General features: G+C 43.2%; 1 protein-coding gene and 1 non-coding gene across 6 annotated transcripts; both read right to left on the reverse strand.

The window, feature by feature from the left end:
- Window positions 1-27555, reverse strand: LOC138770351 (transmembrane protein 87A-like). 5 transcript variants are annotated; one of them, XM_069949412.1, is made up of 20 exons: window positions 27395-27555; window positions 25103-25163; window positions 22033-22121; window positions 20436-20558; window positions 18890-18940; window positions 18735-18782; window positions 17682-17844; window positions 17287-17348; window positions 15946-16129; window positions 14697-14796; window positions 13218-13311; window positions 12622-12695; window positions 8593-8699; window positions 7994-8052; window positions 7050-7153; window positions 4184-4263; window positions 3225-3286; window positions 2212-2264; window positions 785-815; window positions 1-569 (listed from the first exon to the last, which is right to left on the reverse strand). In XM_069949412.1, exons 1-20 carry the CDS (start codon window positions 27512-27514, stop codon window positions 528-530), a joined length of 1707 nt encoding a protein of 568 aa, XP_069805513.1. In that variant the 5' UTR covers window positions 27515-27555; the 3' UTR covers window positions 1-527. The 5 variants fall into 5 exon arrangements, with proteins under 5 accessions (XP_069805513.1, XP_069805511.1, XP_069805510.1 ...); XM_069949410.1 differs by lacking the exon at window positions 12622-12695 and adding an exon at window positions 10891-10961 and having other exon boundaries at window positions 18735-18785; XM_069949409.1 differs by having other exon boundaries at window positions 18735-18785; window positions 27395-27554.
- Window positions 13980-14072, reverse strand: LOC138771608 (Z30 small nucleolar RNA). The gene has a single exon (XR_011359656.1). It is a non-coding gene; the product is annotated as a Z30 small nucleolar RNA (small nucleolar RNA).
- Window positions 27556-27574: the final 19 nt, after the last annotated feature.

Raw genomic sequence — 27574 nt, forward strand, 5'->3', positions numbered from 1 at the left:
GATTACAATGATTCTTTGGATGCTGAAGGAAACGGTTAAAAGTAAAATTGTAAGCATGAGTTTTGTAAACTGAATAACCCAGAAAAAGAATAAAAATGTACAAATACCCCACATAAAGGATCACCCAAAAAATCAGCTAGCCGCCTATACACAATGATAGTGCGGCAAGTCTTAGATTTTTTTCTCTCCCTCTTCTTTTAAATTAAATCAAGAACACATGTAACTAAAGTGCAAGTTCTGTAAAGACTTGTCGGTTCCAGTCCAGACATCACTCTTGTCCACACCGGAGATTTTAAAGGATTTTCACTTGCAAGACATTGGGCGAGGACCTTGTTTCTTGCTCCAGAGAACAGTGTTATATAGATGGGGCAGCCGCTTTGACCTTGTTAAAATAATCAGGATTTGAAAGGTGAAGGATTAGTTCCGAGGGAAGTCTTTTCCTTCAATAGTGGCCAGCTATTCTGTAATATCCAGTATGCTGTCCCATCCAGCAACCCGTCTGTTGCGTCTAACATCATTCCATGTCTTCACTCCATCTTAGACCTTTCAAAATGCGTGATCATCCTCTCCTAATGAAAAAAAAAAAAAGACTTTGTGAATTTTTTTTAAAAGTTCCTCAAACTTATTTTGAGCCTAACAAGTTGAATATGAATAGGTAGAAATGAGTTACAGGATGATTCGTTTCAGTTCCCTATGGTAAGGGCGGGATGTCTCTCAAAAGCCGAGCACATGACTGCCATGAGTTCTGCTTTTGCAGCCAGATATATAAATGGAAGATACTGACCTCGTCTGAATCCAATAATGCGGGGAGAGCTCTGCAAGTAAAGCACAAAACAGTCATTCACAAGAGGTTACACTGGATTACTACTGGTACACTTCTGCACAACTATCTGCTTTGTGCATTGGAGTTCGTGAAGCTATCCCCCAGGGAATATGGATCTATTCTACAGTACATTACAAGTCATGCAGATCTCGGTTTGCTTTAAAGGGGTAGTGCGGCGCTAAACAATTATTCACAAAATAACACATTACAAAGTTATACAAGTTTGTAATGTATGTTATGTATGTGAATGGCCCCCTTCCCCGTGTTTCCCCCCACCCACGCTAGACCCGGAAGTGTGGTGCATTATACTCACCACATCTCGTGTCGACCCCCGTCCGCCATCTTGGGACAATGACAGTCTTCGGGAGGCCGGCCGAACCGCTCCATCCGTCCCTCATGCCGGCCCCCCTATGCTGCGTCATCAGCAGCTCAGCCGTGATTGGCTGAGAATAACAGTTATGATGCGGCAGAGGGGGGTCGGCATGAGGGACGGATGGAGTGGTTCGGTCGGCCTCTCGAAGATGACATCATTGTCCCAAGATGCCAGACGAGGGTCGACACGAGATGCGGTGAGTATAATACACCACACTTCCGGGTCTAGCGTGGGTGGGGGGGAAACACGGGGAAGGGGGCCATTCACATACATAACATACATTACAAACTTGTATAACTTTGTAATGTGTGTTATTTTGTGAATAATTGTTTAGCGCCGCACTATGCCTTTAAAGAGTATTATATAATCCTATAAAATAAACAAACTCAATCAGGATGGCTCCACTGCTTGTAATGTTTAAAGAGGACCTGTCACCCGGGAGGACAACGCCGAGCCCCAGATACCTCCCCTTTCCTGCAAGTCTCGCTCTTGGACCTGGTCCTCGGACGGAGATATCAGCGCCCCAAGCCGTGCACGCGCTGTATGCTAATTACCTGAGATGAGTCCGATGCCCGTAGAGAATGACTGGAGCCGACATACTCTATGGGCATCGGACTCATCTCTGCTGAGCGCACACATGGCTTTTGACGGCGAGATCTCCGTCGCGGGACCGGGTCCAGGAGCAAGACTTGCAGGAAAGGGTAAGTATCTGGGGCTCCACCAGGGGGTCGGGCGGGCTCGGCACAGTCATCCCAGCTGACAGGTTCCCAGTTTTCCAGGACTGGATCCAGCTTTTTCCTGCACACTGTGGTCAATTCTTCATGGGAGTGCCAGAGACAGCAGAGTATTGTACTCAGCTCTCCTACAGAATTAATGGGGCACCAGTGTGCATGCATCACTGCCGCTCTTTTCTTGGGGGGAGGCTCTACAGGATGGATGTTAAAAGTTCATCTAACGCAGGCAAAGCTGGAAACACGTATCAACTTTACATTTATTGTAAACTAGAAATACTCACACATCAGTAACAGATGAAGGTATGTTCTCTTCTACCCACTTCAAATCCTCCTCCTATAGAAAACACAAGGGATTCTTAAACTGAAATATCATTTCACAAGGCAGTGTAAACCCTTTCAGATCATTAAAGTGGCTCTGATACTATGACCACAGGTCATGCTACATCACCCAGCACACTTCCGAAACATATTCAAGTAGCCGTGTCTCTGCCCGGTATAACCAGCAAGCTTACATTTATAAAGTCCTGCGCTCTATGTAAATGAGGCCCAACTAGTCATTGGGGTGTCTTCCTTTCAGCAAGTAGTCATGGCCACCAGATGTGTCAGCGCTGTAATCGCGGTCCCCTAGGAGTTATTCAAAGAGCTGTAATCTCCATGATGTCACCAAGAGATGAGCCTTCGCGCCTGGGTGACGAGAAAGCCCGCCTTTTAGTGACGTCATGGAGATCACATCGATTTGAATCATGTCCAGAGGGGTGTGATTACAGCGCTGACACGCCTGGTGACCGTGACTACTTGCTGAAAGGAAGACACCCAGTTGGGCCTTAATTACATAAAGTGTGGGCCAGTTTACATGGCGCAAAAGCAGCAGAACTCTCCTCTGCGGAATCCCGCCTGCCTCAGTCTTACACAGTGTGTCAATAGGTGAGCTCGATCACCTGCCTCCGCTTTTGTCATTTACACTCAAAAAATTGAAAGGTAAATTCTTTGAGCAAAAAGCAACGGAATCGGAGATGCGCAAGCTCTCCCATAGGCGCTGCTTTTGCTCTGTGTGAACTGGCAGGGACTTGGGCTACATGATTATGTTTCAGAAGTGTGCTGAGTGATGTAGCAGCACGTTAGCATTATAGGTATTTTTGAGTGATCCTTGACTGAACCACACACACACACACACACACACAGGACACAGTACAGCTCCGTGACAAAACCTTTGAACATTTTTTTACAACTGATCAAAGTTTTTCCTATTTGGCTCTTGATGGTTTCTCTTGATTCAAGCGTCATGCGTACTTACAGCTTTAGTAACCTTCACATTTCCATTTGTTTCTGGCTTGGAGCTTCTCATTTTCATTCCTTCTATACAATACAAAAAAAAAAAAAAACAACAACGGTGTCAATGGCAGGGATTTATCTTTGTTCTTGGCTAATCAGAGGCAGTAAATTACTTAGGACCCAAAAAATATGGGAGAGTCTTAAACCGCCACAAAGTCAGTTTATATATTTTAATCTTATGCAATTTATCAAAATAATTTAAATGAAGTTTGCATCTTTTCATTCATACAGAGTAAAGTCAGCAAAAACCTTTATATATCAGACCTCAAAAGTGACATGTAACAGATCTGACATTCATGCGGCAGGTCACTTTATTTTATGTGTCACCCACTTTACTGCATATGGAATTTCCAGGTCTATAGGGCTGATATGGTTCCCTGAACAGCTGTATACAGCTCCTGCAGCAGCCACGGCATGCCCCCAAGAAAAAACTTTAATCCCCCGGGCGCGTGACAGGCAGCGGCGGGGAAGTAGTCATCTGGGCTGCTCCCTGTCCGTATCTAGTCACCGCTCTCTGCCTGTCAGCACGCTCTGAGGGGATGAATGACAGGCCTTTACTGGCCTCTCTGCCTGTAAATCATCCCTCCTAGCGCCCTGACAAGCAGAGAGCGGTGGCTAGATATGGGCTGGGAGCCGCCCAGATGACTACTTCCCCACCACTTCCTGTCACGCGTCCGGGGGATTAAAGTCCTTTTTTCGGGTATACAGCTACTGCTGCAGCCGGTACGTACTGCGGCTGCTGCAGGAGCTGTATACAGCAGTTCAGGGAACCATATCATCCTGACTGGACTGATTGGTTCCCTTTAAAGTAGTTTACATTGAGAACAGAAAAAATATGGAAACCAGCAGCTAAGTTAGTGACCATATAAGCAAGGACATATATAGCAAATTATAACTGTTCAGATATACATAAAGTCATACCGAAGCTCTCTTTTAGCATAGGTTCTTTTTGTTCATCATCTTCATCATCATCTTCTTCATTAAGTGGTGAAAAGGCAAACCTTGAGGAAAGGGAAAACAGTCATGAGGAATACAGTCTACTATACAGCCACAGAGAATTTCTAGAAAACACTAAAAACACACCAACTTCTACAAACTGGAAAAAAGTGACTGTGTAGGGGTAAGGAAACTTGGTAAAAGAGGATACCCAAACATGGATGATATTAGTCATTGTGGAGGAAGGGGTGTGTTAGCCTTTAAACACCTACAGGTGATATCCAATGTTCAGAATCCAAACTCTTCAGCAACAAAGAAATGCCTATTAGACGAAAACCACACAGTGCAACTGGTAACACCCAATTAAAGGGGATATTCAGGCTTTAAAAAACATGGCCGCCTTCTTCCAAAAACACCAACTGTCCTGTGCTCAGGTTGGGTGTGGGTTTTGCAGCTTAGTTCCACTGAAGTGAATGTAGCTGAATTGTAATACCACACACAACCTGAGGACAGGGCTGGTGCTGTTTTTACAGGGGTAAAATGCACCTAAGACTTAACTGTATTGAGCAGCCGACAGTGTCTTCTTTGGCTAGTCTCCCTGAGCTCAGTGATCTGTTTGCCGTATTGGTCTAATAGGCATTGCTCCCACCTAGCCAGGATCCTACGCCGCACTGATGAGGGGAAACTCCCCGAAACAGCCGTCTGTGGATGGATACCTGGCTTTGATATTTTCCAGGTCATATCATCAGACTAATAACTGAGTTGTACTTTGACTGAAGGGGCCACTTAATATGGTGGTTTGGTGGTCTCCCTACAGGAGCCACCCCTTTGCCAGGTCCTTCCCTGGAGGGATATCTGGCTAGTCCCATGTTTTGAGACTCTTAACTAAGCCTCTGCAGACTATTTTGCATATTGATGTTTCCCAGGGGGCAATGAACCTAGGATTTCACTGTATTGAGTGCTTTAAAACAGCAGTCCTTTAACCCCTTAACGACATCGGGCGTAAATTTACGCCCTGATGCCGGTAAGGGAGTTCAGAGCGGGGCCGCGCGGCGACCCCGCTCTGAACCGCGGCGGTCCCGGGTGCCACTTGTAGCCCGGGACCGCTGATATTAGCGGGCACGGTCCGATCGCCGTGCCCGCTAATACAGTAATCAGATGCAGCTGTCAAACATGACAGCTGCATCCGATTACCGGACGCAGCATCATCCCTGGTGTCTAGTGGGGAGATCGCTCCTCCGGGATGTTATCCCGGAGGAGTGATCTCCGTAACTGAAGCCGGCCGGGGACCGCTCCAAGATGGCGCCGTCCCCGGCTCGCCACTCGTTTGTTTCCGTCTGCAGCAGCCGGAAGTAAACGAGTGCCGATCTCATGGATCTCTGCAGCATATCTATGCTGCAGAGATCTCTATGAGAGATTAAAGCACTTATAGTAGAAGTCCCCCAGGGGGGCTTCTAGTATAAGTGTAAAAGTAAAAAAAAAAAAGTGTCATTATTAGTAAAAAGCCCCCTCCCCTAATAAAAGTCTGAATCACCCCCCTTTTCCCAGGTTATAAATAAAAGTAAATAAATAAACAAACATGTTTGCTATCGCCGCGTGCGTATTCGCCCAAACGATTAATTAATCACATTCCTGATCTCGCACGGTAAACGGCGTCAGCGCAAAAAAATCCCAAAGTGCAAAATTGCGCTTTTTTTGGTCGCATCAAATCCAGAAAAATTGTAATAAAAAGCGATCAAAAAGTCGTATATCCGCAATCAAGGTACCGATAGAAAGAACATATCATGGCGCAAAAAATGACACCTCACACAGCCCCATAGACCAAAGGATAAAAGCGTTATAAGCCTGGGAATGGAGCGGTTTTAAGTGACGTATAATTGTTGACAATGGTTTAAATTTTTTACAGGCCATCAGATACAATATAAGTTATACATGTTATATATTGTTTTAATCGTAACGACTTGAGGAACCTATATAACAAGTCAGTTTTACCACAGGGCGAATGGCGTAAAAACACATTTCCCCCAAATAAACGAAATGCGTTTTTTTTGTTTGTTTTTTTTAATTTCACCACACTTTGAATTTTTTTCTGGCTTCGCAGTGTACTTTATGCAAAAATTCAGCCTGTCATTGCAAAGTACAATTAGTGACGCAAAAAATAAGGGCTCATGTGGGTCTCTAGGTGGAAAAATGCAAGTGCTATGGCCTTTTAAGCACAAGGAGGAAAAACCGAAAACACAAAAATCGAAATTGGCTCTGTCCTTAAGGGGTTAAACAGTGTCCTCTTTGGCTGATTTCCCTGAGATCAGTGATCTGTTTGCAGTTTTTACAAGTAGGTTATTACATTGTTTTCTAATTCTGGATAACCCCTTTAAAAATGTAAAATCTAGCCATTCTGAGGTTATTGGGAGAATATAAGGATGCAAACATTTATTATTTTAATGACTGAGTACTTTAGTACTTGGAGCAAACCTTCAGCAGATGTGGATGGTAAATTAAAGTGAAAGTAAACCTGCCTAGGATAAACATATTTATTCTTAGATAAAAACTCGATGGACCACAAGGCCTTTTATGCCCAAAATGCAGAAAAGGTGCAAATCCTGCCACTATGCTGAAAGAATGATTCTACATGGATTCAGTGCTCATTCTGCATAGGCGCAAAATATCTCCAGTGTGAACACTACCCTAAAGTTATGCAACATTATGTATGCCCTCAAAGGTAAACAGGCTGAAGAGATTTTTTCTTTTACTAGAATATTTACTAAAACGGACACCTGATAGGTCTACAAACAGTTAATTTTTTTAACCTCCCGTTTCCTTTTCCTGCAGTCTGTCATTTGGTCATACACACCTCTGATTGTTTGCTGACGGCCTCCACAGAACCATGATAACAAACAAGATCATAGAGAACAACAGGCGCCAAATGGCATCATCCACCCACAGCTCCCGCCAATCCTGCCCAAAAATATATATACACATTACAAATTGCAACTTAAATTATACAATATTTATCCATCTCTACAAACAATGGAGCAAAAGTCACAAAACTATAAATGCTGACATTTGTATTACAGCAGGTTAGTAAGGCTACCTCTGCGTACTATACTTAATAGGGGCCTAGTGATAGTTCATGTATGAACGCTCTATGCCCACTAGAGTGTCTCTCTGATCAGTTACATACAGCGTTGTATTGCAACCCCCAGAGGTTTACATCAAACAAAGTGTCACTGTCATTAGGAAAAAGATGTCAAAAATTCTGATCAGTCAGTGTCTGAGTGGGGAAAGGGCGAGGTTATGCGCTTCACTACATGGCTCATTGTGATTTTGTCTCACTGCATAAGACAAGATTCAAAAGGTTAATAACGGAGTGTGCAGTGAGATGGAGCTCATAGCGAGCTGAAGAGTGAAGCGCACAACCATGTGCTTCTCCCAGCTCATTTCAGAAACTGGTGAGGGTCTGAACACTCATACATCAAGGGACTAACACTTTGATACGTCTCTTCGACACGTCAAACGTTTTTTTCTTTAAAGGACAGGGACATTTTAATATTAGATAACATTAGCAAGTTTACCTTGCGCAGCATTACGCCTTCAGATCTGATTGCATAGTGCCGGGGTTAAGCGACAACTGACAAGGTGAATAGTAACCCAATAATCAATTTAGTCAAAGAAATAACAGTATCATTTGAGGTCTGCTTCAGCATTGCTACTTAAAGAGGACCTGTCAGCTATTAGTCATACACTACCGAAATTATATAATCCTTTTACACGCCTATCATTAGCATCAAAACTCACCGACTGACAGTCGACAAAGCGGAACTTCATTGTGGTCCAGATGATAAAAATGATTGATGCTAAAAGAGAAATAGAAAAAGTTCACTGCTGATCTGAACTCTTGAGCTGCATTCACACGTCCGTGATATATTATATTGTCCGTAAGTTGACTATCCATCACAGACTCACCTCTGGACCTCTTACGGAAGTCTCGGCATCATATATTTATTCTTATCCCGGGAGCTCCAAAACAGTTAAAGCTCCATTCCCCTGTATTGACAGCTGTGTCAGTTCAGCAGCATAGAACTTAAGCTGTTACAGAGCTCCCGGCATCATCATAAATTATGATGCCGAGAGTTCTGTAAGAGGTCAACACTACAACCCCGTCAACAGTTTTCCATGCAAAGTAATGCGGTCGGTTACTAACTGTGCAGGGAACTATAACTAGGCTGCTAATCAGTCCCTTACATTCTGTAGACTTGCAATGGACTGCCATTTATTATAATGCATACAGTAACCAAATGGCCCCCTTTTTCAGTCACGTTTTCAGACACTATGAGCAGGATCTCGGTTCTCTCTGTGGTTCCATATATTAGCAATAAGCAGATGAACACACATACCTACTACAGCCAGGATCAGGGTGTTTGTGAAGTGTCTGTACAGAGACAGCTTGACCACGTTCCTTCTCAGCGTCAGCAGCTTCATGGTCTGAGTTAGGCTTATGAAGATGTGCCAGTAGGTTAAGGAAATGCAGAAACATTTGTGCTAGTGACATTTCTAAAGAGCTGGCTATTCTAACATAAGAGGGCGCTATAGTTTACTTTTGCAAAATTGTCTGGTCAATGAGCAATTAAAGGAGTCTAGCTGTATTCTCCTGCTGGATCTGATGGTGCATAGAGAGACACAACATGCTGGGCAGGAGTATGTAACAGCCCTCTAACATTCATCTCTATAGGCCCAGTGTTAGATCAGGTGGGAGAGTACATAGAGAGAAACCCTTTAAGTTCAGACAATGAGCCAGTAGCACCATAGACAGCAACACTGACATCTGCTGTAGAAGCATGACAATGTTCTTAGTTATTTACTATGTTAAAGGGGTACTCCAGAGAGAAACTTTTTAAAAGCGACTTTGTACCCACAATCTGCCCCCTCCAAACCGCTTGTACCATTGGAAAGCTGCTTTTAAGATCTGTCCTGGGGTCCGTTCGGCAGGTGATGCAGTTATTGTCCAAAAAAAAAACACAACTTTTAAACTTGCAGTCCTGTGTCAAATTAGAGTGGCCTAGAGTGTGTGCGCCCTAGGCCTGTGACACCTCCCCAGCCTCTTCACCATTAGATATGCCCCAGGGTAGGATTTCTCCCATTCATAATTTGTCTGAACACTGTACATGTGGATTGTTAAGAGCCATGTGCAGTGTTCAGACAAGTGATGAATAGGAGAAATCCTACCCAGGGGCGTTCCTAATGGGGAGGAGAGACAGAGGCGGTGCAGGTGGAGGGCATGGGCTCTCTAGGCAATGCCAGTTTCCCACAGGGCTGCAAGTTTAAGGGTAGCTTACCACATAGTGTATTGCAGAATATTTGATGGTGGGGATCCACAGCAGATTTGATCTAAATAACTGAATACAGCATCAAATCTGCTGTGGATCCTGTACATGTAAACACACCCTAAAAGTTGTTTTTTAGAATAATAACTGTATCACCTGCCGAACGGACCCCAGGACAGATCTTGGATTAAAAGCAGCTATTTGACGGTACAAGCGATTGGGGAGGGTCAGATTGTGGGTACAGACTCGCTTTAAAACACTGGTTTAATAAATATATATTACTTTGTAACATAACTTCATTAAAATAGGTGTTACTTTTTTGTTTATACATTGACGTCTATTAAGTGGCAGCAGTAAGCGGTGACATTGGCAGTGACAGCGATGGTGACACAGAACAGCGCCTCATCCCCCCTGTACACTGTATGTTCGTATCAAAGTATGCAGTACAGGGGGTGGGCATACTGTATACAGCGGGATTTGCTAGGCAGATCGTTATAGTTTTTCATAGTTATTCATGTAAATCTTTGCCAATTCTTGGCCGAGTAGTCAAGTGGGCGGTCCTACTCAGTGACTGACAGCAATCCGTGTGCAAGTTTCCATATAAAAAGAGCTGTCACTCACTCTTTCACCATTATTTAACCTATGATGAATAAATTGACAATAGTGTCTAACCATTCCCCCACTGTCAAAGGGGTGTGTCTTACATGGCCAGCAGCGATTGGATGTCCGAGAGTATGTAGTTATGCATTCGCGCAGATGAATAAGAAAAAGGCTTCTAAGCATGTGCAGTGACCTTTATAGAGATCGCTGTACACGGAGGGGGAGCAGCAGCTTTTGTATATAACTATCTATATACAGGTCTTCTCTCACTGTACTCCTGTCTATAATGTCTATATACTGGTGTCACCTCCAGTACTCCAGTCTAAGATATGGAGGGCTGGGAAATTATCTGTACAGAACAGGAAGTCTCATTAGTTATAGGCCTAGTGGCCAAAATGAAAATTGCAATATTTCAGGATAAAGGGAAAAATTTAAAAAAATTACCAAAAATTCTTTAAAAACATTTTTAACTTAAAAAAATACATCATTTTCTGATGACACGGGTAAAAGTATAAAATACCTGTAACAAAAAAAAAAAAAAAAAAAAAGAAATCTGCAGACGTACATCTAATGCATGGAACTAAAAATAAAGAGATGATACACTGTAAAATATATAAAAGGCGATTTGTCAGATCACCTGCTCATCCATGCTGTGCCCACTGCCTTTATGCTATACTGACCTCAAGGTGCAAAAAAATAAATAAAAATAAATAAATAAAAATAAATAAGAGCAACTTTGGGATACAAAACAAAAACCATCAAAGGAAGGATATCCACCAGCACAAGGCAGTATCAAGAAAAGCCAGAGGAATGAAAGCCAGGGAGGACAGATCAGACTGCGCCTAAACCGGGAGGGGAGGACAGAAGTAAGAACAATGGAGAGACATACAGATACTCTACACTGCTTTATAGCTGGAAAAGAGGGAAAAAAAAACAAAAAAAAAACAGCAAAACAGCAGCGGATTGTGAAAGTGCCAGTCACCCAATGAGCAGAAGTGGTTTATAAAAATATGTGACATAACAGAGCAAATATATAGGTAAAATAGTGAACATGAGGGTAAAATGAGGCACGAAAACATAACTATACACAAAGCACAAAAGGCAGATGTGTTCTCAAATAGAAGCCTTCTAGTGTGTTGCAGGATGTGTTATATCCCAACATATGTTAATATTCAGTTATCACATGGGAAGATTATTGGCTGAACAGGCCAATATCAGTTTCCCTCCAATTGTTGACAGCTTATACATTATACAGTATATACACACACATATAATATAAAATATATATATATATATATATATAAATAAATATATATATATATATATATATATATATATATATTATACATACACACACACTACATATCTACATTCTAGCTATATATATATATATATATATATATATATATACACACATATATAATATATATATTATATACATACACACACACTACATATCTACATTCTAGCTATATATACACACACACCCCTACACCTGCCATACCACACTGCTTTAAGAGCAGAGTGATGGTCGGTAGACTAGATACTGTCAACAATGAGAGGGAAAACAGTATATCAGGAGTAAAGTAACGTATTTACAAAAATATTTAACTTAATCAGTCCTACAAGCATAACTATACTTTGTGAAATGGGAATACCCCTTTAACTTGGCCTCCAAATCCCCTAGAATTTGATTGATGATCTGGGGCAAGTGCTGGAAAACAATTCCAGTCCATGGAGGCCGCATCACCGAGACTTTTACATTGATGGCTTATTGTCAGGACAGGCCACTAAAGGGGGTTATCCAGGATTCTTTCTTGCCTAAACAGCACCACACGTCCTCATGTTGTGTGTGGTCTTACACCTCAGCTCCATTTACGTCAATAGAACTGAGCTGCAAAACCCACAACCAGATTAAAGAGTGGCGCCGATTCTGGAAGAGAGCAGCCATGTTTTTCTATGTCTGGACAACCCATTTAGTGGCTGATAAGCACAGTGTCGACACCCCGGCAAATCAGCCAATCGAACATAGTCAAGGGTGGCGTAAGCAACGGGCTGCTTCCATTATATAAAGACTGTGCAGGGGTTACCTCATAGGCTGTAATCTCTCACTCCTCACGTCTGACTTGATAGTTACATGTTTATCTAGGCAACGTCTGATTCTGTCTATGTATGCACCCACAGAAGTGCTATGGAATATGTTGGCGCTATATAAATAGAATTACATTTATCATCACAGCTCAGCTCCCAATGAAGTAAACGGGAACTGATCTTTAGTAATCCAGAGTGGCCATTCATAATGTACAGCGCAGACTCTTTCCAATAGCGTCTATTGTGTATGCTACCGAACCGGTAATCGGAGGGGGTGCCAGCTGTTAGCAGCCCGCTAGCCAGAAACTGATCAGACATTGCAGAAAAGGCCAGGTTGATGTCTAACAGCAGATGGTGCACATTAATGAAATGGTAAAGCCGCAACACAAGTAATACATCAACTTAAAGGATATCCAAAAAAGAATACAGGCATCAATAAATGACAGGCTGAGATTTGCAATGAGTGCCATTGTATAGAGGTAATGCTGGAGCAGAGAGAGGCAGATGACAATGTGTTAATGTTATGGGCCAGGCTACATGCAGATAGTAGTGATGACACAGCACACGCCACTTATCACACACTAAATGTTAGCAGAAAAGGAGAATGAAAACAGATTATTCAAATTACTGTGTATTTTATCACTCTGCATCTATTCTATTACTGGATCTTCAATGAGGTTCTATTCTTCCCTTTAGCATATGATGTACACCAGTACTGCTCATTGGTGAAGCATGTCAGTAACACATGAAGTCTTCAGGATTCACTCACAAGCAGATCACAGTGCCACAGCATTCAGCACATTCTTAAAGGGATTATCCAGGATTAGAAAAAAAACACAGCTACTTTCTTGCAAAAACAGCACCACCCCTGTCATCAAGTTGTGTGTGGTATTACTATTCAGCTCCATTCACTTAAATGAAACTGAGCTACAAAACATCCAAGCTGAGAATAGGTGAGGTGCAGCCATGTTTTTCTAAGCCTGGATAACCCCTTTTCATATACTTACCCCTGTTACACGTAGAACTCCTTCCATCCCGGAAAAGAGGAGATACAGTGCTCCAGCCATGACAACCTTGTGCAGCGTAGCCCCAAGCCTGGGTCTAAAAGGAAAAAAGTGAAATAATTCAAATTTTAGGATAACCGAAGAACGGCATTGCATCACAAATCAGAATCATGAAACAGACAGGCACAGTTGGGATTCAGCATACCCATTAAAATCAATGCTTTCCATACATAGAACAGAGCCTCCAACACAGATGTGAACAGGGAGAATGAAAAATATATAATATATACATATACACACACACACACACTTAAAGGGAACCTGTCACCCCCCGTACCGGGGTGACAGGCTCCCGACCCCCCGTTAGAGACCCCTATACTTACCTCATCCCGCCGGGTCCCGCTTCTGGATTCGGTCGGGTCCCGGAGATCTCAGCCGCTGCAGCCCGGCGCGCGCGCTGAGAGATGAGTCCAACACCCATAGAGAATGACAGGAGAGTCCAGCGCTCCGTCATTCTCTATGAGCGTTGGACTCATCTGTCAGCGCGCGCGCCGGGCTGCAGCGGCTGAGATCTCCGGGACCCGACCGAATCCAGAAGTGGGACCCGGCGGGATGAGGTAAGTATAGGGGTCTCTAACGGGGGTCGGGAGCCTGTCACCCCGGCACGGGGGGTGACAGGTTCCCTTTAAATACATTTTTATTTATTTATTTATTTTTACTATGTGCTTGCTGTCGGCATTGCAAATCTTTTTTTTTTATATTCCTCAGCTCAGAGAGAAGATTACGTGATCATTCCCTGGTCAATGCAGATTTAACTCTTACAATACCAGGTCATATTATTTCTTACTCATCACAGCTGAAACCAAGTGCAGAAATGTGACCTTCTGAAATGCATATTCCTCCATACAAAACATCAAAAAAGAAGTCAATCAGGGAAAATGGGTGTCCCCCCCCCCCCCCCCCCCGACAGCCAGATTCTTTTCATGGTCAAATCACCATATTAGATGACGTGAAATCTCGCAGATTGGCGCTTGGTTACTAAGCCCATTACAAGGTACAACTATAGTGTTGCTCGTAAAAATCAGTGGAGGTTCTGTACAGCCCTTTACTTTATTCATCAAGTCAGCTGTAAACCCTGTAACATTGAGAAGTTGTGGTCAACAAACAACCATTTTTGAGCAAAGCAAAATGAAGGGAACAGCTAATGGACGAGCATTTGTTTGTTCATCAGCTCACCGCTGGTCCTTTTACAAAGGTTTTTTTTTTTGCCTTGTTCAATTAATAATTGCTCTATGTAATAGGGCCTTAACTGTTGGCTCATGTGTAAATAATAAAAAAAAAAAAAAAAAATAAAGAGACAGGCTCCTACAAATTGGACATGAAGAATGACAAAAAGATGCAAGCTGCCCCATATCCCTCTGGATGGCACTAATAAGGAAGAAACCCATTCTCTTTACATTAGATGTACACACTCCAACTCACTTGACAATGCCATAGCCCAGGCTGACGATGATAACAAGTATCCGGGCCAAAGACCTCTTCACCGCTGATAACAGTTCTCCCAAAATAACAGCTCCTTCCACTACAGATATAGAAAACAAAGAGTTCATCATTCATGGTCAAACTATGACGAACAGAACTTACTCATGGCCCATAAACATGTCATGTTTTAAGGATATCCCAAATATGATGATACCTGATGCACAGAGTATAATTATCACCTGTAAAATACTAAAGAAATCCTCAAAACGTCACCTGGTGGTGGGCCGTGAAGACTGGAATTGAGAAACACTTAGGTTTAGCAGCAAAGGTTAGATTTGATAAGATGCTGAGGCACTAAGGCTACAAACACACTGGGCGAATCCGCAGCGGATTTCTCGCGGCAAATTTGCAGCGAGACCCGCTGCGGATCCCTGCCCTGTGCACTCAATGGCAGACAAACTCGCAGCAGGATGGACATCCTGCTGCGAGTTTGTCAGCAGCCCGCCCCATTAACCCCCGGCCGCCGGAGCGTATGCATCACCTGGTCCCGCTCTGGCTTGCTTCAGGAGGTTTCTGGCAGCGCACTGATTGGCTGAGCGGGACGTGAAGATGCTGGTAGCGCTGAAGCTAGCCAGAGCGGGGACCAGGTAATGTATACGCTCCGGCGGCTCGGGGTTAACGGGGCGGGCTACTGACAAACTCCCAGAGGGATGTCCATCCTGCTGCGAGTTTGTCTGCCATTGAGTGCACAGGGCAGGGATTCGCAGCGAGAAATCCACTGCCATTTAACAGCGAGAAATCCGCTGCGGATTCACCCAGTGTGTTTGTAGCCTTAAAGGATTTTTTTGGGATAAACCTATTTATGGATGACTGCAAGCAAAATAAGAGGCTGCAGTACATTTAATTATGGAACCTCCAGTAAAGGGGTTCTCCAGTAAACAGATTGATGGCCTATCCACAGGACAGAGAAACCACTGATTCGTAAGTGATGATACCTGGCACCAGTGTCGATCAGCTATTCAGCACCTGCAGTTTACAGTAAATTGTGCTTCACCATTGCTCATCACCTTGCTGCAGGAGATAGGGTCATTTTATATATAATTCCATAGACATTTTATAGAACCTATGTTGACATATCATGAATAACAGACATATCTAAACATAAAGCATTACTGTCACACAGACATTTTGTCTTTTTTAAGTGGCAGTAGAGCTTTTACATAACTATAATCAGTCATGTGTACAGTACCAGACTCTCCATAGTGGCGGATGTTCTGGAATTCTGCGTAGAATACGGCTTTTTCCAGCATGCCCAGTAAGATCACAGCTCCGACCCAGAACTGAATTCTCAGCAAGTCTCTCCAATAGCATGCAGACCAGGCCAGCCACAAGACACCGAAGAGAACGTATACAATGCACATCACCATGAAGAACTGAAATATAGATAGCATAATGTTAAACTGAATTCAAACCATTGGACGCCATTTTAGAGTTCCCATTTTATAAATGCAAAACTCCATTTGCCTCCTCCATTTGCGTTCTTAATGATGAGGAGATAGAGAGGCGGCGCAGGCCTAGGGCACAGACACTAGGCCATGCCTCTTTGACACAGGGCTGCAAGTTTAAGTTGTTTTAAGGACAATAATTGCATCACCTACTGAACGGACCCCAGGACAGATCTTAGATTAAAAGCAGCTATCCGAAGGTACAAGTGGTTGGTCGGGGGGTGCAGATTGTGGGTACAGAGTCGCTTTGTCAGTTAGCTAAAACAACGTAACAGTAAAGGTCCCCATACACGTTATACTTCTGTTGGCTGTCAGTATACAGCTCTCCCGAAAGTCCACTGCCAAATTTTATTATTTTAAAAGCGCCCTTGATTCCAGAGCGCTTTACAAGCAATAGGGATGGCAAACAGAACATTACAAAATCAGAACACATATTTATAAATAAGGTGAGTGGCAGACTGGTATTGGGATAGAGGTCCCTGCCCATGAGGGCTTACAACCTAGGCGTGATGGAATATCACTGCCGGATCTCTTTGTTCTTGGAAAGTTAAGCCACCACCAGACCGCTCTGGCTGTTCTTGTGCATGGGGAGAAGAGGAGAGAAAACTGGGATAGTTATTGGAGGTGCTTGGCCACCCTATACCAATTTACATACAACTGCAGATAATTAAAAGCAAAATGGGTTTAGTTTTTTACTTGCAGAAACACTATAGTTGCCTAAATATTTTAGACTTGACGACTGTACCCACTGTCCAGCCTTTTCTAACTGTGCACCGACAGATGATATAGGAGGAAATAGGGGTCGGGCGTGATGAAAAAAATCATGCCTAACCGCTTTGTTTCGGGAGAGATAGGCCAAAACAAAAGCTCTTACTGTGGCTTACCTCTCCCCTCCCAAAAGAGAACACACAAATACTTGGCCATGCTGAACGTTCCTATGTATGGGAAGAACGGGCGGCAGGAAAGATTCTGTATTTATTCTGTCATTTTTGGTTTAACTCCTCACCAATTGAATCTTACATATTCAATTCAAATTGTAAAATGCCATGAGTTCTAATATACATGAAACCGGACACAATACTCACAATCATGCGTGGATAGTCAGCGGGTGATAAATAGTCATAAGGGCCTTTCACTTCAATTTTCACTACAATAAAGCAAGAACATATCAGTAGGGAATTCATTTATGCATCTCAGGTAATATCTACTTTTTGTTTATCCCTTGTCACTTCCCTTTTAGGCTGTAGGTGACTGGTTGTTGTGACAGATAAATAATGTACAGTAATGTTAACGTAAAAGAACAAACGTGTCAGTTCAGACCTTAGACCGTCAGTCATGCTAAGATACATGACCACAAAAAGGGTGCAAAAAAGCACCTTATGTGACTATGGACATATATATGGCAAGTGCTGCATAGAACCAGAACTTTATAATGCCTGTACTTTTTGTATCTGCATTGTGTAACAAAATGCAGTCTTACTGGTTAGGGGCAGGTCAGGAGAACTCGTAGGCCCAACAGAACCTGCAGGCACTTCATTGGGTGGATTGGAACCTGGATCCTGAGTCAGAGGAGCTGAAAAATTCACTTGTACAATAAAGAGGTACGGCCCATCTTGCCACGTCTTCACTGCTGCATTTCGTGTCTAGTCAAACAAACAAACAAACAGGGAACTCAGTCAGCAAACATTGTAACTAGGTATCTTGTTGTCACTCCGCCAAAAAAAAAAAACATCTTTCTTCTTATTCCTTCTAAATATTAAAAGGGGTACTCCAGAGGGACGGGGGGGGGGGGGGGGGGGGGGAGTTGTTAATTCAACTGGTGTCAGCAGAGATTACCTGTCAGACTGGAAAGCAAGTGCTTTCACATTGATTGGCTCATTGCTGGCCTATGAACACTCATACTGCTCATAATCAGCTTGTGTAACAGGGCCTTAACCCTTTAATGGGTTCAAACTAGTGTCAGAAAGTTATACAGATTTAAAAAATTACTTCTATTTAAAAATCTCAACTTATCAGCTGCTGTATGTCCTGCAGGAAGTGGCGTATTTTTTCCAGTCTGATAACTGTGCTCTATGTTGCCACCTCTGTCCATGACAGGAACTGTTCAGAGCAGTAGTAAATTCTTATAGAAAACTTCTCCTTCTCTGTACAGTTCTTGTTACAGGCAGATGTGGCAGCACATCTGTCAGATTGGAAAGAATATGCCACTTCCTGCAGGACATACAGCAGTTGATACGTACTGGAAGGCTTGAGATTTTTAAACAGAACTTACAAATCTGTATAACTTTCTGGCACCAGTGGATTTAAAAACATTTTTTTCTCCGGAGAACTCCTTAAAGGAATAAATTGCTGCAAGGGATGGGGAGTGGCAAGGAAGCAATTACAAACATTCCATGTTAATTGATGTGGAAATAAAAGTCTTGTGTCACTAGTCTTCACTAGTGCAGTAAGTTAAGACTATGTTATCCCCAAAACTAGACCACAACCATCCCCAAATCTGCTTCATTCACACCCCTCTTTTTACAATACTTGCCTTCTCAGCAGGACATACTGTTGCATTGATCGTGGCCACATTATCTTTCTTCTAGGAAAAAAATGCGATGTTACATAAATCTATAACAATGATTCTGAGGAAGAAATCTGCACATAAACCCGAGCACTTGTAACAAGAAAGCAAAAGTACTATACCTCAGATGTGCTGTCAGCTACCACCAAAGGCAAAGATTCCTTACATGTTATCTGAAAACATTAAAAAGCAGTGCGGTTATTTCACAGGATGAGATAAACAAAAAGAAATTCCTCTGTGTATAGAGACATGCCATAAGCTTTGATTGGTGGAGGTCCGAGTGTTCAAGACCCCCTGCCATCACTAGAATGAACTGGAGAAGAGCTTGGCTAAGTGCTTCAACCTCTGCAGCAGGAGAATGGCTCTATAGACTTTCTATTGAATCAATCTACACTTTCTAATTGAACAGTCATGGGGGTAGTTAAAGAAGAAGTCCACCACAAACAACCCTGTAATTCGCCTCTAAACCTTTAATAAGCAGTTTACTCTAAGCTCTGAAATGCTAGAGGGCAGACACCTTTTCTCTTGCTCTTGAGTAATGGGTTAACACGTACCTGTCATGTACATTCACATGTCACAGAGACATGTCAAAAGTTATTATTAGTCGAGTCTGAGTGTTCAGACCGCATCTTATGTGAACAATACAGCCCGGAGACACTGTGCAGCGGCCGTTTCTGTTTTGTGACAGAAGGCAGGGAGAGAACACGCTAAGCTGGCACTTCTCCTGTGGTCTGACCACGTAGACCATGAATGTTTTTCAATATGTTGTGGTTCGATTTATAGATAGGCCAATTTATATGTAGAATAACTGTAGGCACTATGAGCTGCCTCTGCCATAAAAACACTTCTATTACATTAAAGAAGAAATTTTACGTATTGTATTGCCCCCCAAAAGTTATACTTATCACCAATATACACTTATTACTGCAAATGCTTATAAAGTGCTTTTTTTCCTGCACTTACTACTGCATCAAGGCTTCACTTCCTGGATAACATGGTGATGTCACTTCCTGGATAACATGGTAATGTCACTTCCTGGATAACATGGTGATGTCACGACCCGACACTCAGAGCTGTGCGGGCTGTGGCTGCTGGAGAGGATGATAGCAGGGGGATGCTCAGTGTCCCTCCAGTGCCCTGTGTCCCTCAGTGTCCCCCTGCCATCATCCTCTCCAGCAGCCACAGCCCGCACAGCTCTGAGAGTCGGGTTGTGACATCACCATGTTATCCAGGAGGTGAAGCCTTGATGCAGTAGTAAGTGCAGGGACAAAAAGCACTTTATAAGCATTTCCGGTAATAAGTGTATATTGGCGATTTGTATAGCTTTTGGGGGCAATACAGTACTTTAATAAATATTTTCACCGCACTACTCGTTTAAGGCTAGAAATACAGTGTCATCTAGGGGTTATAACTCTATACTACTATTGGCTGGTCCCATTGGCCAGCATTGAGCAATGTCAGAAAAAAACATATAAAAGATGACATATCACATGGCTGCAAGTGACACAAGAGGACTATCATAAGTTTTAGTTTCCGGGTCTTCATTCTACAACTACAGGAAAACAGATGGTTTAGCTAATCAAGGGCCAACCAGATCTTATGTCGATATAAAATCCAAGCTTAGAATCCTTGTTATTAGCAATGGTCATGCTGAGTCTGTCTTCATACCTGAGATTTTGTTGGATAATCACAGTAAGAAATCTGGTTTGAGTTTCTGGTGAAGGAGCCTGTCCATCCATCACGTACAAGAAAGGAAGGACCGGAGTTAAGGTAACTGAACAAATTGTCTTGCTAAAAGATAAACCGCAGACATAGTAAGTTATTAAAAGGGGAAAAAAAGTGGACACAACTGATACAGAACTAAGTAAAGGCACCTGTACTCTTTATATTAAAGTAGGGCAATTCTGCAGCAGGTGTATGGCAGCCAGATGATGCCTGTGGAGGTAGGAGGCACTAGCCAGTGACAGAGCAGTCTGCAAACAGCTTAAAGGGGTTGTCCAACGAAAATCGTTTTCTTTAAAATGAACTGGTGTCAGAAAATTATATAGATTTGTAATTTACTTCCATTAAAAAAAATATCAAGTCTTCCCATACTTATCAGCTATAGAAAACCTCTCTGGACAGTTCCTGTCTCCGCCAGAGATGTCAGCAGAGAGCACTGTCAGACTGACTCAGGATATGTAGTAGCTATTAAGTACGGAAAGACTTTTATAGAAGTTACAAATCTATATAACTTTCTGACACCAGTTGATTTGAAAGAAAAAGATTTTCGCTGGAAAACCCCTTTAAGGGTGTTATCTAGCATTTAAAAAAACAAGACCACTGTCTTCAAGTGAATAACCCCTTTAACCCTTTATAAGGAACATAAATGAATGTGAATGGGGAGGCCAGGAGAGAACTCAGTTCTTGAATGTGTATAGGCACCTTTACATTACCTATATAGTACATGGATGTCAAACTGCACCTCTAGAGCTGCTGAAAAGCTACAATTCCCATCATGTCTAGACAGCTTAGGTTTTGGCCGTCCAGGCATGCTAAGAATTGTAGTTTTTGCACCTGCTGGAGGGCTGCAGTTTGACACACTTGGTGTAGTAGATCACTTCTCATTGCTCTGAATACAAGCTTGCCCATCACTCCAACTCCAGTGTAGAATTGCGATATTACTGATATCGCAATTCTAACCACAGTCAAATATGTTGTTCCGGCATTTCGGGGTGTTCAGGTCTGATAGCATCTATAAAGATTCAAGTCCTGGTTTAGCACCCGTTTTAGTCCTGGCCCGGCACACGGTTTAGAGATTCTAAGTAAGGCTGGGTTCACAAGTAGTATTTTGGCCAGTCCTTCAGTTTTTTGGTATTTTTCGCTGACAGGTTCAACTCCTGGCTTTGGCTAAAAGCAATGACCAAAATACTGTCTGTGAACCCAGCCTTACTGCTGAACATATGTCCAACTTAATGTAACAGCATCAGCTCTGCTCCAGGTGCTCTTACTGGAACCTGAACCCATTAGGTCCCAATAACTGAACGCAGATCAGACGCCGCCAGGTATGAACGCTCCATACGGCAGAAATGCTGTGCTCACTGAGAGAAAGCAGCTCTGCAGGGTGGGAGGCTCTGCAGGCTGCAGTGACGTGGTCAGGAACAGGTTAAAGAGTAGATACAACTTTCACACTTTTCTCACCATTGTTACTTTCATGGACACTCACAGGGTTCATGTAAAAGGAAAATTCCACCCCTGCGCCCTTTACAAAACACTGGTGACATACCTTAAATGCAGAAATTTCATTGTAGCAGGTGCAATGGCGTAAGTACCAAGTGATATTGAAATTACCGCAGGATTTCTGACCTCCTTCAACTAAGAGAAGAAAATAAAAAAACATAATTAGTGAGACAGCATAAGGCACAACCACTTAAAATTAAAGTAGTCCTCTCTATGGATCAACATGCCCAGTTTGTAGGCTTACAACAGTGAAATACAAAGTAGTAGACGAGTCTAACCTGATGATAGCCCCCTATAGCGCTGAGGATGCTGAGTAGGAAGGTATGTCTCTTACCTTCCTCCTTGGCGTCAGTCTCGCACTGTAAGTTGGTGTAATCTTCTTCCGGGAGCACTGCCTGCCCCAACAGCATCATCCGTCCGTTAACAATCAATGGAGCGGGCGGGCCGAATGACACTGTGGCAGCGGTGCAGTGCTCCCGTCCAAAGATTACACCAGGAAGGTAAGAGACATGCACAAGCCTAAAGGACAGAAATGGCTGCACATCGCACCCATGGCTGACACGAAAGCTTGCTCAGCCACACCAAAAACCAACATCAGAAGCACCTGTGCACACGTGGCAAGTACCTCCTATTCTTCCCATTCTACCTGCAGGAGCAATGGTAGCAAGACCATGTTCACACTTGTGTTGCTTGGTGGCCACTTTCTCCGCCAGCAGCCCCTGCTAGGTTTGGGGGGGCCCTTGGGGTTTGGTCCTGTCACGTTGGGGTTGCAGGGCCATTGCATGTCCTACCTTCCCTGTTTGCACTCGCTTTGCGGGGTTGGCAGTTGCTGACTAACACAGTGTTGAGTTAGGGCCCTATTACACCAACAGATTATCTAACAGATTATTTTTGAGCCAAAGCCAGAAATGGACTATAAACAGAGAACAGGTAAAAAAGGAAAAACTGAGATTTCTCTGCTTTTCAAATTCATTCCTGGCTTTGGCTTAGAAAAACTGCCAGATAATCTGTTGATGTATGATGTAATAGGGCCCTTCGTGTAGGGACTCATGTGAACCTGCACGTGGTACATGAGGCAATATGGTTTGATTATATACCAACATCCTGGTGTTTGTTTTTAAATGAAGCAGAGAGGTATTAGTGTCAGCCATAGGTGTGAGGTGCAGCAACTACTTTCTCTTTTTGAAGGTTAAGAGACATACCTTCCTTCTCAGCTTTCTGGGCACTATACGGGGTTATCAGCAGGTTAGATTAGTCTAATTTGCTCATAGTACCCCTATAAGAACTGTCCATTTTACAACTTTTTCATAGTGTGACATACACACTGCATAATTTTGGCTCCCTGTAACTTAAAAAACAATTAATAAATAAAACCTTTGGACATGTCACACATTTGATCATTCAGGGTCTGGATGTTTATAACCTAATTTTATAAAGCGTGGCTAAAAGCTACACTACCTAATATGCTGCAGACAGCATAGGTTCTATCTAACCAATGGTGGGAAGTCTAAACACCAAAACCCTGACCCATTAAAACCTTTATCATGTCTGTGTATCATGAACAAGTTAGAGGACCGGTCACCCCCCATGCCGGGGTGACAGGCTCCCGACCCCATTAGAGCCCCCTATACTCCTGTGATCCCGCCGAGTCCCGCTTCCTGAGCCGGTCGGGTCACGGAGATATCAGCGCCCGAAGCCCGGCGCGCGCGCTGACAGGAGAGTCCGATGCCCATAGAGAATGACGGAGCATCAGATTCCCCATTCATTCTCTATGGGCGTCTGACTCTGCTGTCAGCGCGTGCGCCGGGCTTCGGGCGCTGATATCTCCGTGACCCGACCGGCTCAGGAAGCGGGACCCGGCGGGATCACGTGAGTATAGGGGGCTCTAACGGGGGGTCGAGAGCCTATCACCCCGGCAAGGGGGGGGGGGGGGGTGACAGGTCTCCTTTAAGGGTGCCATAGGAATGTTACAGAATTTCTGCAAAACTGCCTGCAACTGAAAACTCTTCCGTCCATCTGTAAGGGGTGGTTTCTGCAGCATGTGCATGGATTTCTGCAAACTTAACATGGATAAATAGGAGCGCTCCAAACATTTCTGCAGCACGTCAGTCACATGGGACTACACCCCTATAGTCTCAGCGGGCACACCTTCCTAGCCTGTAGCAAGGGAATGTGTCTCAGATAACACATAACTAAGCAGATAAGGTAATAAAATTTGCAGTTTCTTTCACTCTCTTATTTTTATGTCTTTATTTCAGACTCTATTTTTAATTATTCTAAGAAAACATTTCTCAGCTATCACACCTAAAAAAAAAAAAAAATAGTGCTCAAGTGGCGTTACTCCAGGAAGTAAAGCCACCGTAGTAGGATGTAAAGAAGAAAAACAAATGGATTTATGTCAACAAGAAAACCTGCTGGGTGAGTCAGCCGGCATTACACTGGTGAAACAGAGGCTTACAGAGCAGGATATGGACATGCAATAGATTTCTCTGGAAACTAGAACATATGTAAATAATTGAGACACTAGGATGGGATCACACAGTGTTATACAGAGGCAGAGGGCTATGTATGTCAGACAGAAATAGTCCTAAACTATGGAAAATGCAATGTGTAGATCATGATGTGAATTTCCCACTGAAATCAGCTTGATGTGTTAAATTGGAATGACATATACTTAAAGGGGTACACCGGCAAAATTTGATTTCTTTCAAATCAACTGGTGTCAGAAAGTTATATAGATTTTTAATTTACTAATACTTAAAAATTTCAAGTCTTCCAGTACTTATCGGCTGCTGTGGTGTATTTTTTCCAGTCTGTCACAGTGTACTCTGATGCCACCTCTGTCTGTGTAAGGAACTGTGCAGAGCAGTATCAAATCCCCATAGAAAACCTCTCCTGCTCTGAACAGTTCCTGTCACAAACAGAGGTGGCAGCAGAGAGCACTGTCTCAGACTGGAAAGAATACACCACTTCCTGCAGGATGGTAAGGATAGTAATGTTTTGAGTGCAGAAGACAAGCGTATTCTTCTCGAAAATATCTGTGAAAAACACTGTGTGAATCTAGCTTAATGGTAAGCTACAATGAGGAGGCAGCTACTACACAAGGGGGTTCTTACAGCTTATAAAGATGACCGAGTCACGAAAAAGGATCTTGCCGAAAGTGAAGGTTGTGTCGTTCTAAAAAGGAAAATAAAAGGAATTAATAGATGGTAATAGATGGTAAGCATCACATTTGTGTAAATATACAATAACTTGTTCTTCTATGCTACCAGCATGTAACTAAGAAGCTCACTAGTGAACACATTTTCCTACTGATAACCTATAGACTATAGAACCCCCTTCTTAGTTACATGCAAAAAGAAGGGGGCAGCACATGGAGGAAGTCTCCTCCTATATCAAACGACAGGGTAGGGAGGAGGATTATGACCTAAACCAAATTATGATTGATGTAACATTTAACCTCGATTATAATTATTGAATTAAATTTTAAGGCATGATCATTTTATACACCACACCCCTATTTTCACAGCGCACGTCAGAATTTTGGTTTCTGTTATTTCTCATCAATTGCTCAGCTCTATTACGCCCCCTATCAGTCCATATACATATTATGCTCAATTACATAATAAGTGGATATGAATTAACTCAAAATAAAAACAAACAACTACCACCACTGATGGCTGAAGGGAACATGGATTGTCTTGTACCTGCACCTGTCAAGTCATAGGATAGATAAGACAGCAGGGTAACAAGTCTGATCCATGGAGGCCACACTTCCCATCTTACAGGCTTTGGTGGTCTCCAGAGGGCTGGGCCCCTTTGCCTCCTATAAGTTTTAGTTGTCATGTACAAGAGAAAATACTTGCAAACGTAAGATTTCAGATTAGTAAAAATTAGAGATGAGCGAACCTCCAGCATGCTTGAGTCCATCCGAACGTGAACTTTTGGCATGTGATTAGCGGTGGCTGCTTAAGTTGGATAAAGCCCTAAGGCTATGTGGAAAACATGGATATAGTCATTGGCTGTATCCATGTTTTCCAGACAACCTTAGAGCTTTATCCAAGTTCAGCAGCCCCAGCTAATCAAATGCCGAATGCTCAGGTTCGGATGGACTCGAACCCGAACTCGGTTCGCTCATCCCTAGTAAAAACTAAAATAAAATAGTCTTTATAGGGCTACTCAGGTAAAATCAAGTTTTACAGATTTATAATTTACTTCTATTTAAAAATCCCAAGTCTTCCAGTACTTGTCATCTGTTGTATGTCCTGCAGGAAGTGGTGTATTCTTTCCTGTCTGACAGTGCTCTCTGCGGCCATCTCTGTCCTTGAAAGAAACTGTCCAGAGCAGCAGCAAATGCCCATAGAAAACCTCTCCTGCTCTGTACAGTTCCAGACATGGACAGAGGTGGCAGCAGAGAGCACTGTGTCAGATTGGAAAGAATACACCACTTCCTGCAGGACATACAGCAGCTGATAAGTACTCAAAGACTAGAGGATTTTTTTAAAATAAAAGTCATTTAGGGTCCATTTACACAGAAAGATTATCTGACAGATTATCTGCCAAAGATCTGAAGCCAAAGCCAGGAATGGATTTGAAAAGAGGAGAAATCTCAGGCTTTCCTTTATGACCTGATTTCTGTTTATAGTCTGTATCTGGCTTTGGCTTCAAATCTTTGGCAGATAATCTCTGTGTAAATGGACCCTTACAAATCTATGTAACTTTCCGACACCAGTTGATCTGAAAAGGAAAAAAATTTCCCCTTTAATGGAGATATTAAATTATAATGTAGAGGCTCTATGTACCTCTATGGGCGCCTTATTACAGCGCTGTATAATTCACGGTATCCTGCAATGCAGCACAGTATCTGCAGTACAACATGGTGACATTTGATTTCACAACCTGTTTTGGCCAGACTCCTGTTTAGATGAATCTAAACTGCTAATATAGCTCTCTATTGCGCGGAGGATGAAGGAGTGTCTCCTACCGTCATCCTCGGCGCTGTTTCTGTGCAATTTGTAGTGTAATCCTGCGTCTAGTAAGGCCCTTTGGAGCACTAGGGGTGGGGCTACAGACCCCCAGAGCACCGATCCAGCCCACTCCACCAATAATCATTAGCAGGGACGGGTAGGCGCTCTGGGGGCCCCTAGGATTACACTTCAATGGCGCAGAGGATGAAGGTAAGAGACTTATGCTGATCTCCAGCTCCCCATGCACTATAGGGAGATATCAGCAAGTTACATCCATCTAACCTGCTGAAAGACCTATTGGGGTGAGCACTATCATTATAGATCTCAGCACATGACTATACCGCCCCTCACCAGCAGAGGACGCCCCTGTACCCCAGCACTGACAGTACCACGTCAGCCGGTGACAGCCCCCGCAGCTGACCGCACACACGTCTGACTCACCGGAGAGAGCCGCATACTCCACCGGGAGGGATCGTTGCTTTCTGCACGACAAACAGGAAAGGACGCCGTGACTGTCAAAACCAGCACAATGAGCCCGACCCGGCTCTGAGCAGCCGCCATCTCTACACCTGAAACCGGAACTGCACTACGCGGCGTCACTTCCGGTAATACGCGTCACGT

This window comes from Dendropsophus ebraccatus, chromosome 13, assembly GCF_027789765.1.
Source record: "Dendropsophus ebraccatus isolate aDenEbr1 chromosome 13, aDenEbr1.pat, whole genome shotgun sequence".
Classification (NCBI taxonomy): Eukaryota; Metazoa; Chordata; class Amphibia; order Anura; family Hylidae; genus Dendropsophus; species Dendropsophus ebraccatus.

Excerpts from the sequence above, each read along its gene's own strand:
- LOC138770351 (XM_069949409.1), bottom strand. The coding sequence starts at position 27,514 with ATGGCGGCTGCTCAGAGCCGGGTCGGGCTCATTGTGCTGGTTTTGACA. Across the intron at positions 22,122-25,102 it reads CTCGGTCATCTTTATAAGCT|TTGAAGGAGGTCAGAAATCC; the intron begins GTAAGAACCCCC and ends TTCTTCTCTTAG. Across the intron at positions 4,264-7,049 it reads CCGTCAGCAAACAATCAGAG|GTTTGCCTTTTCACCACTTA; the intron begins GTGTGTATGACC and ends CCTTTCCTCAAG.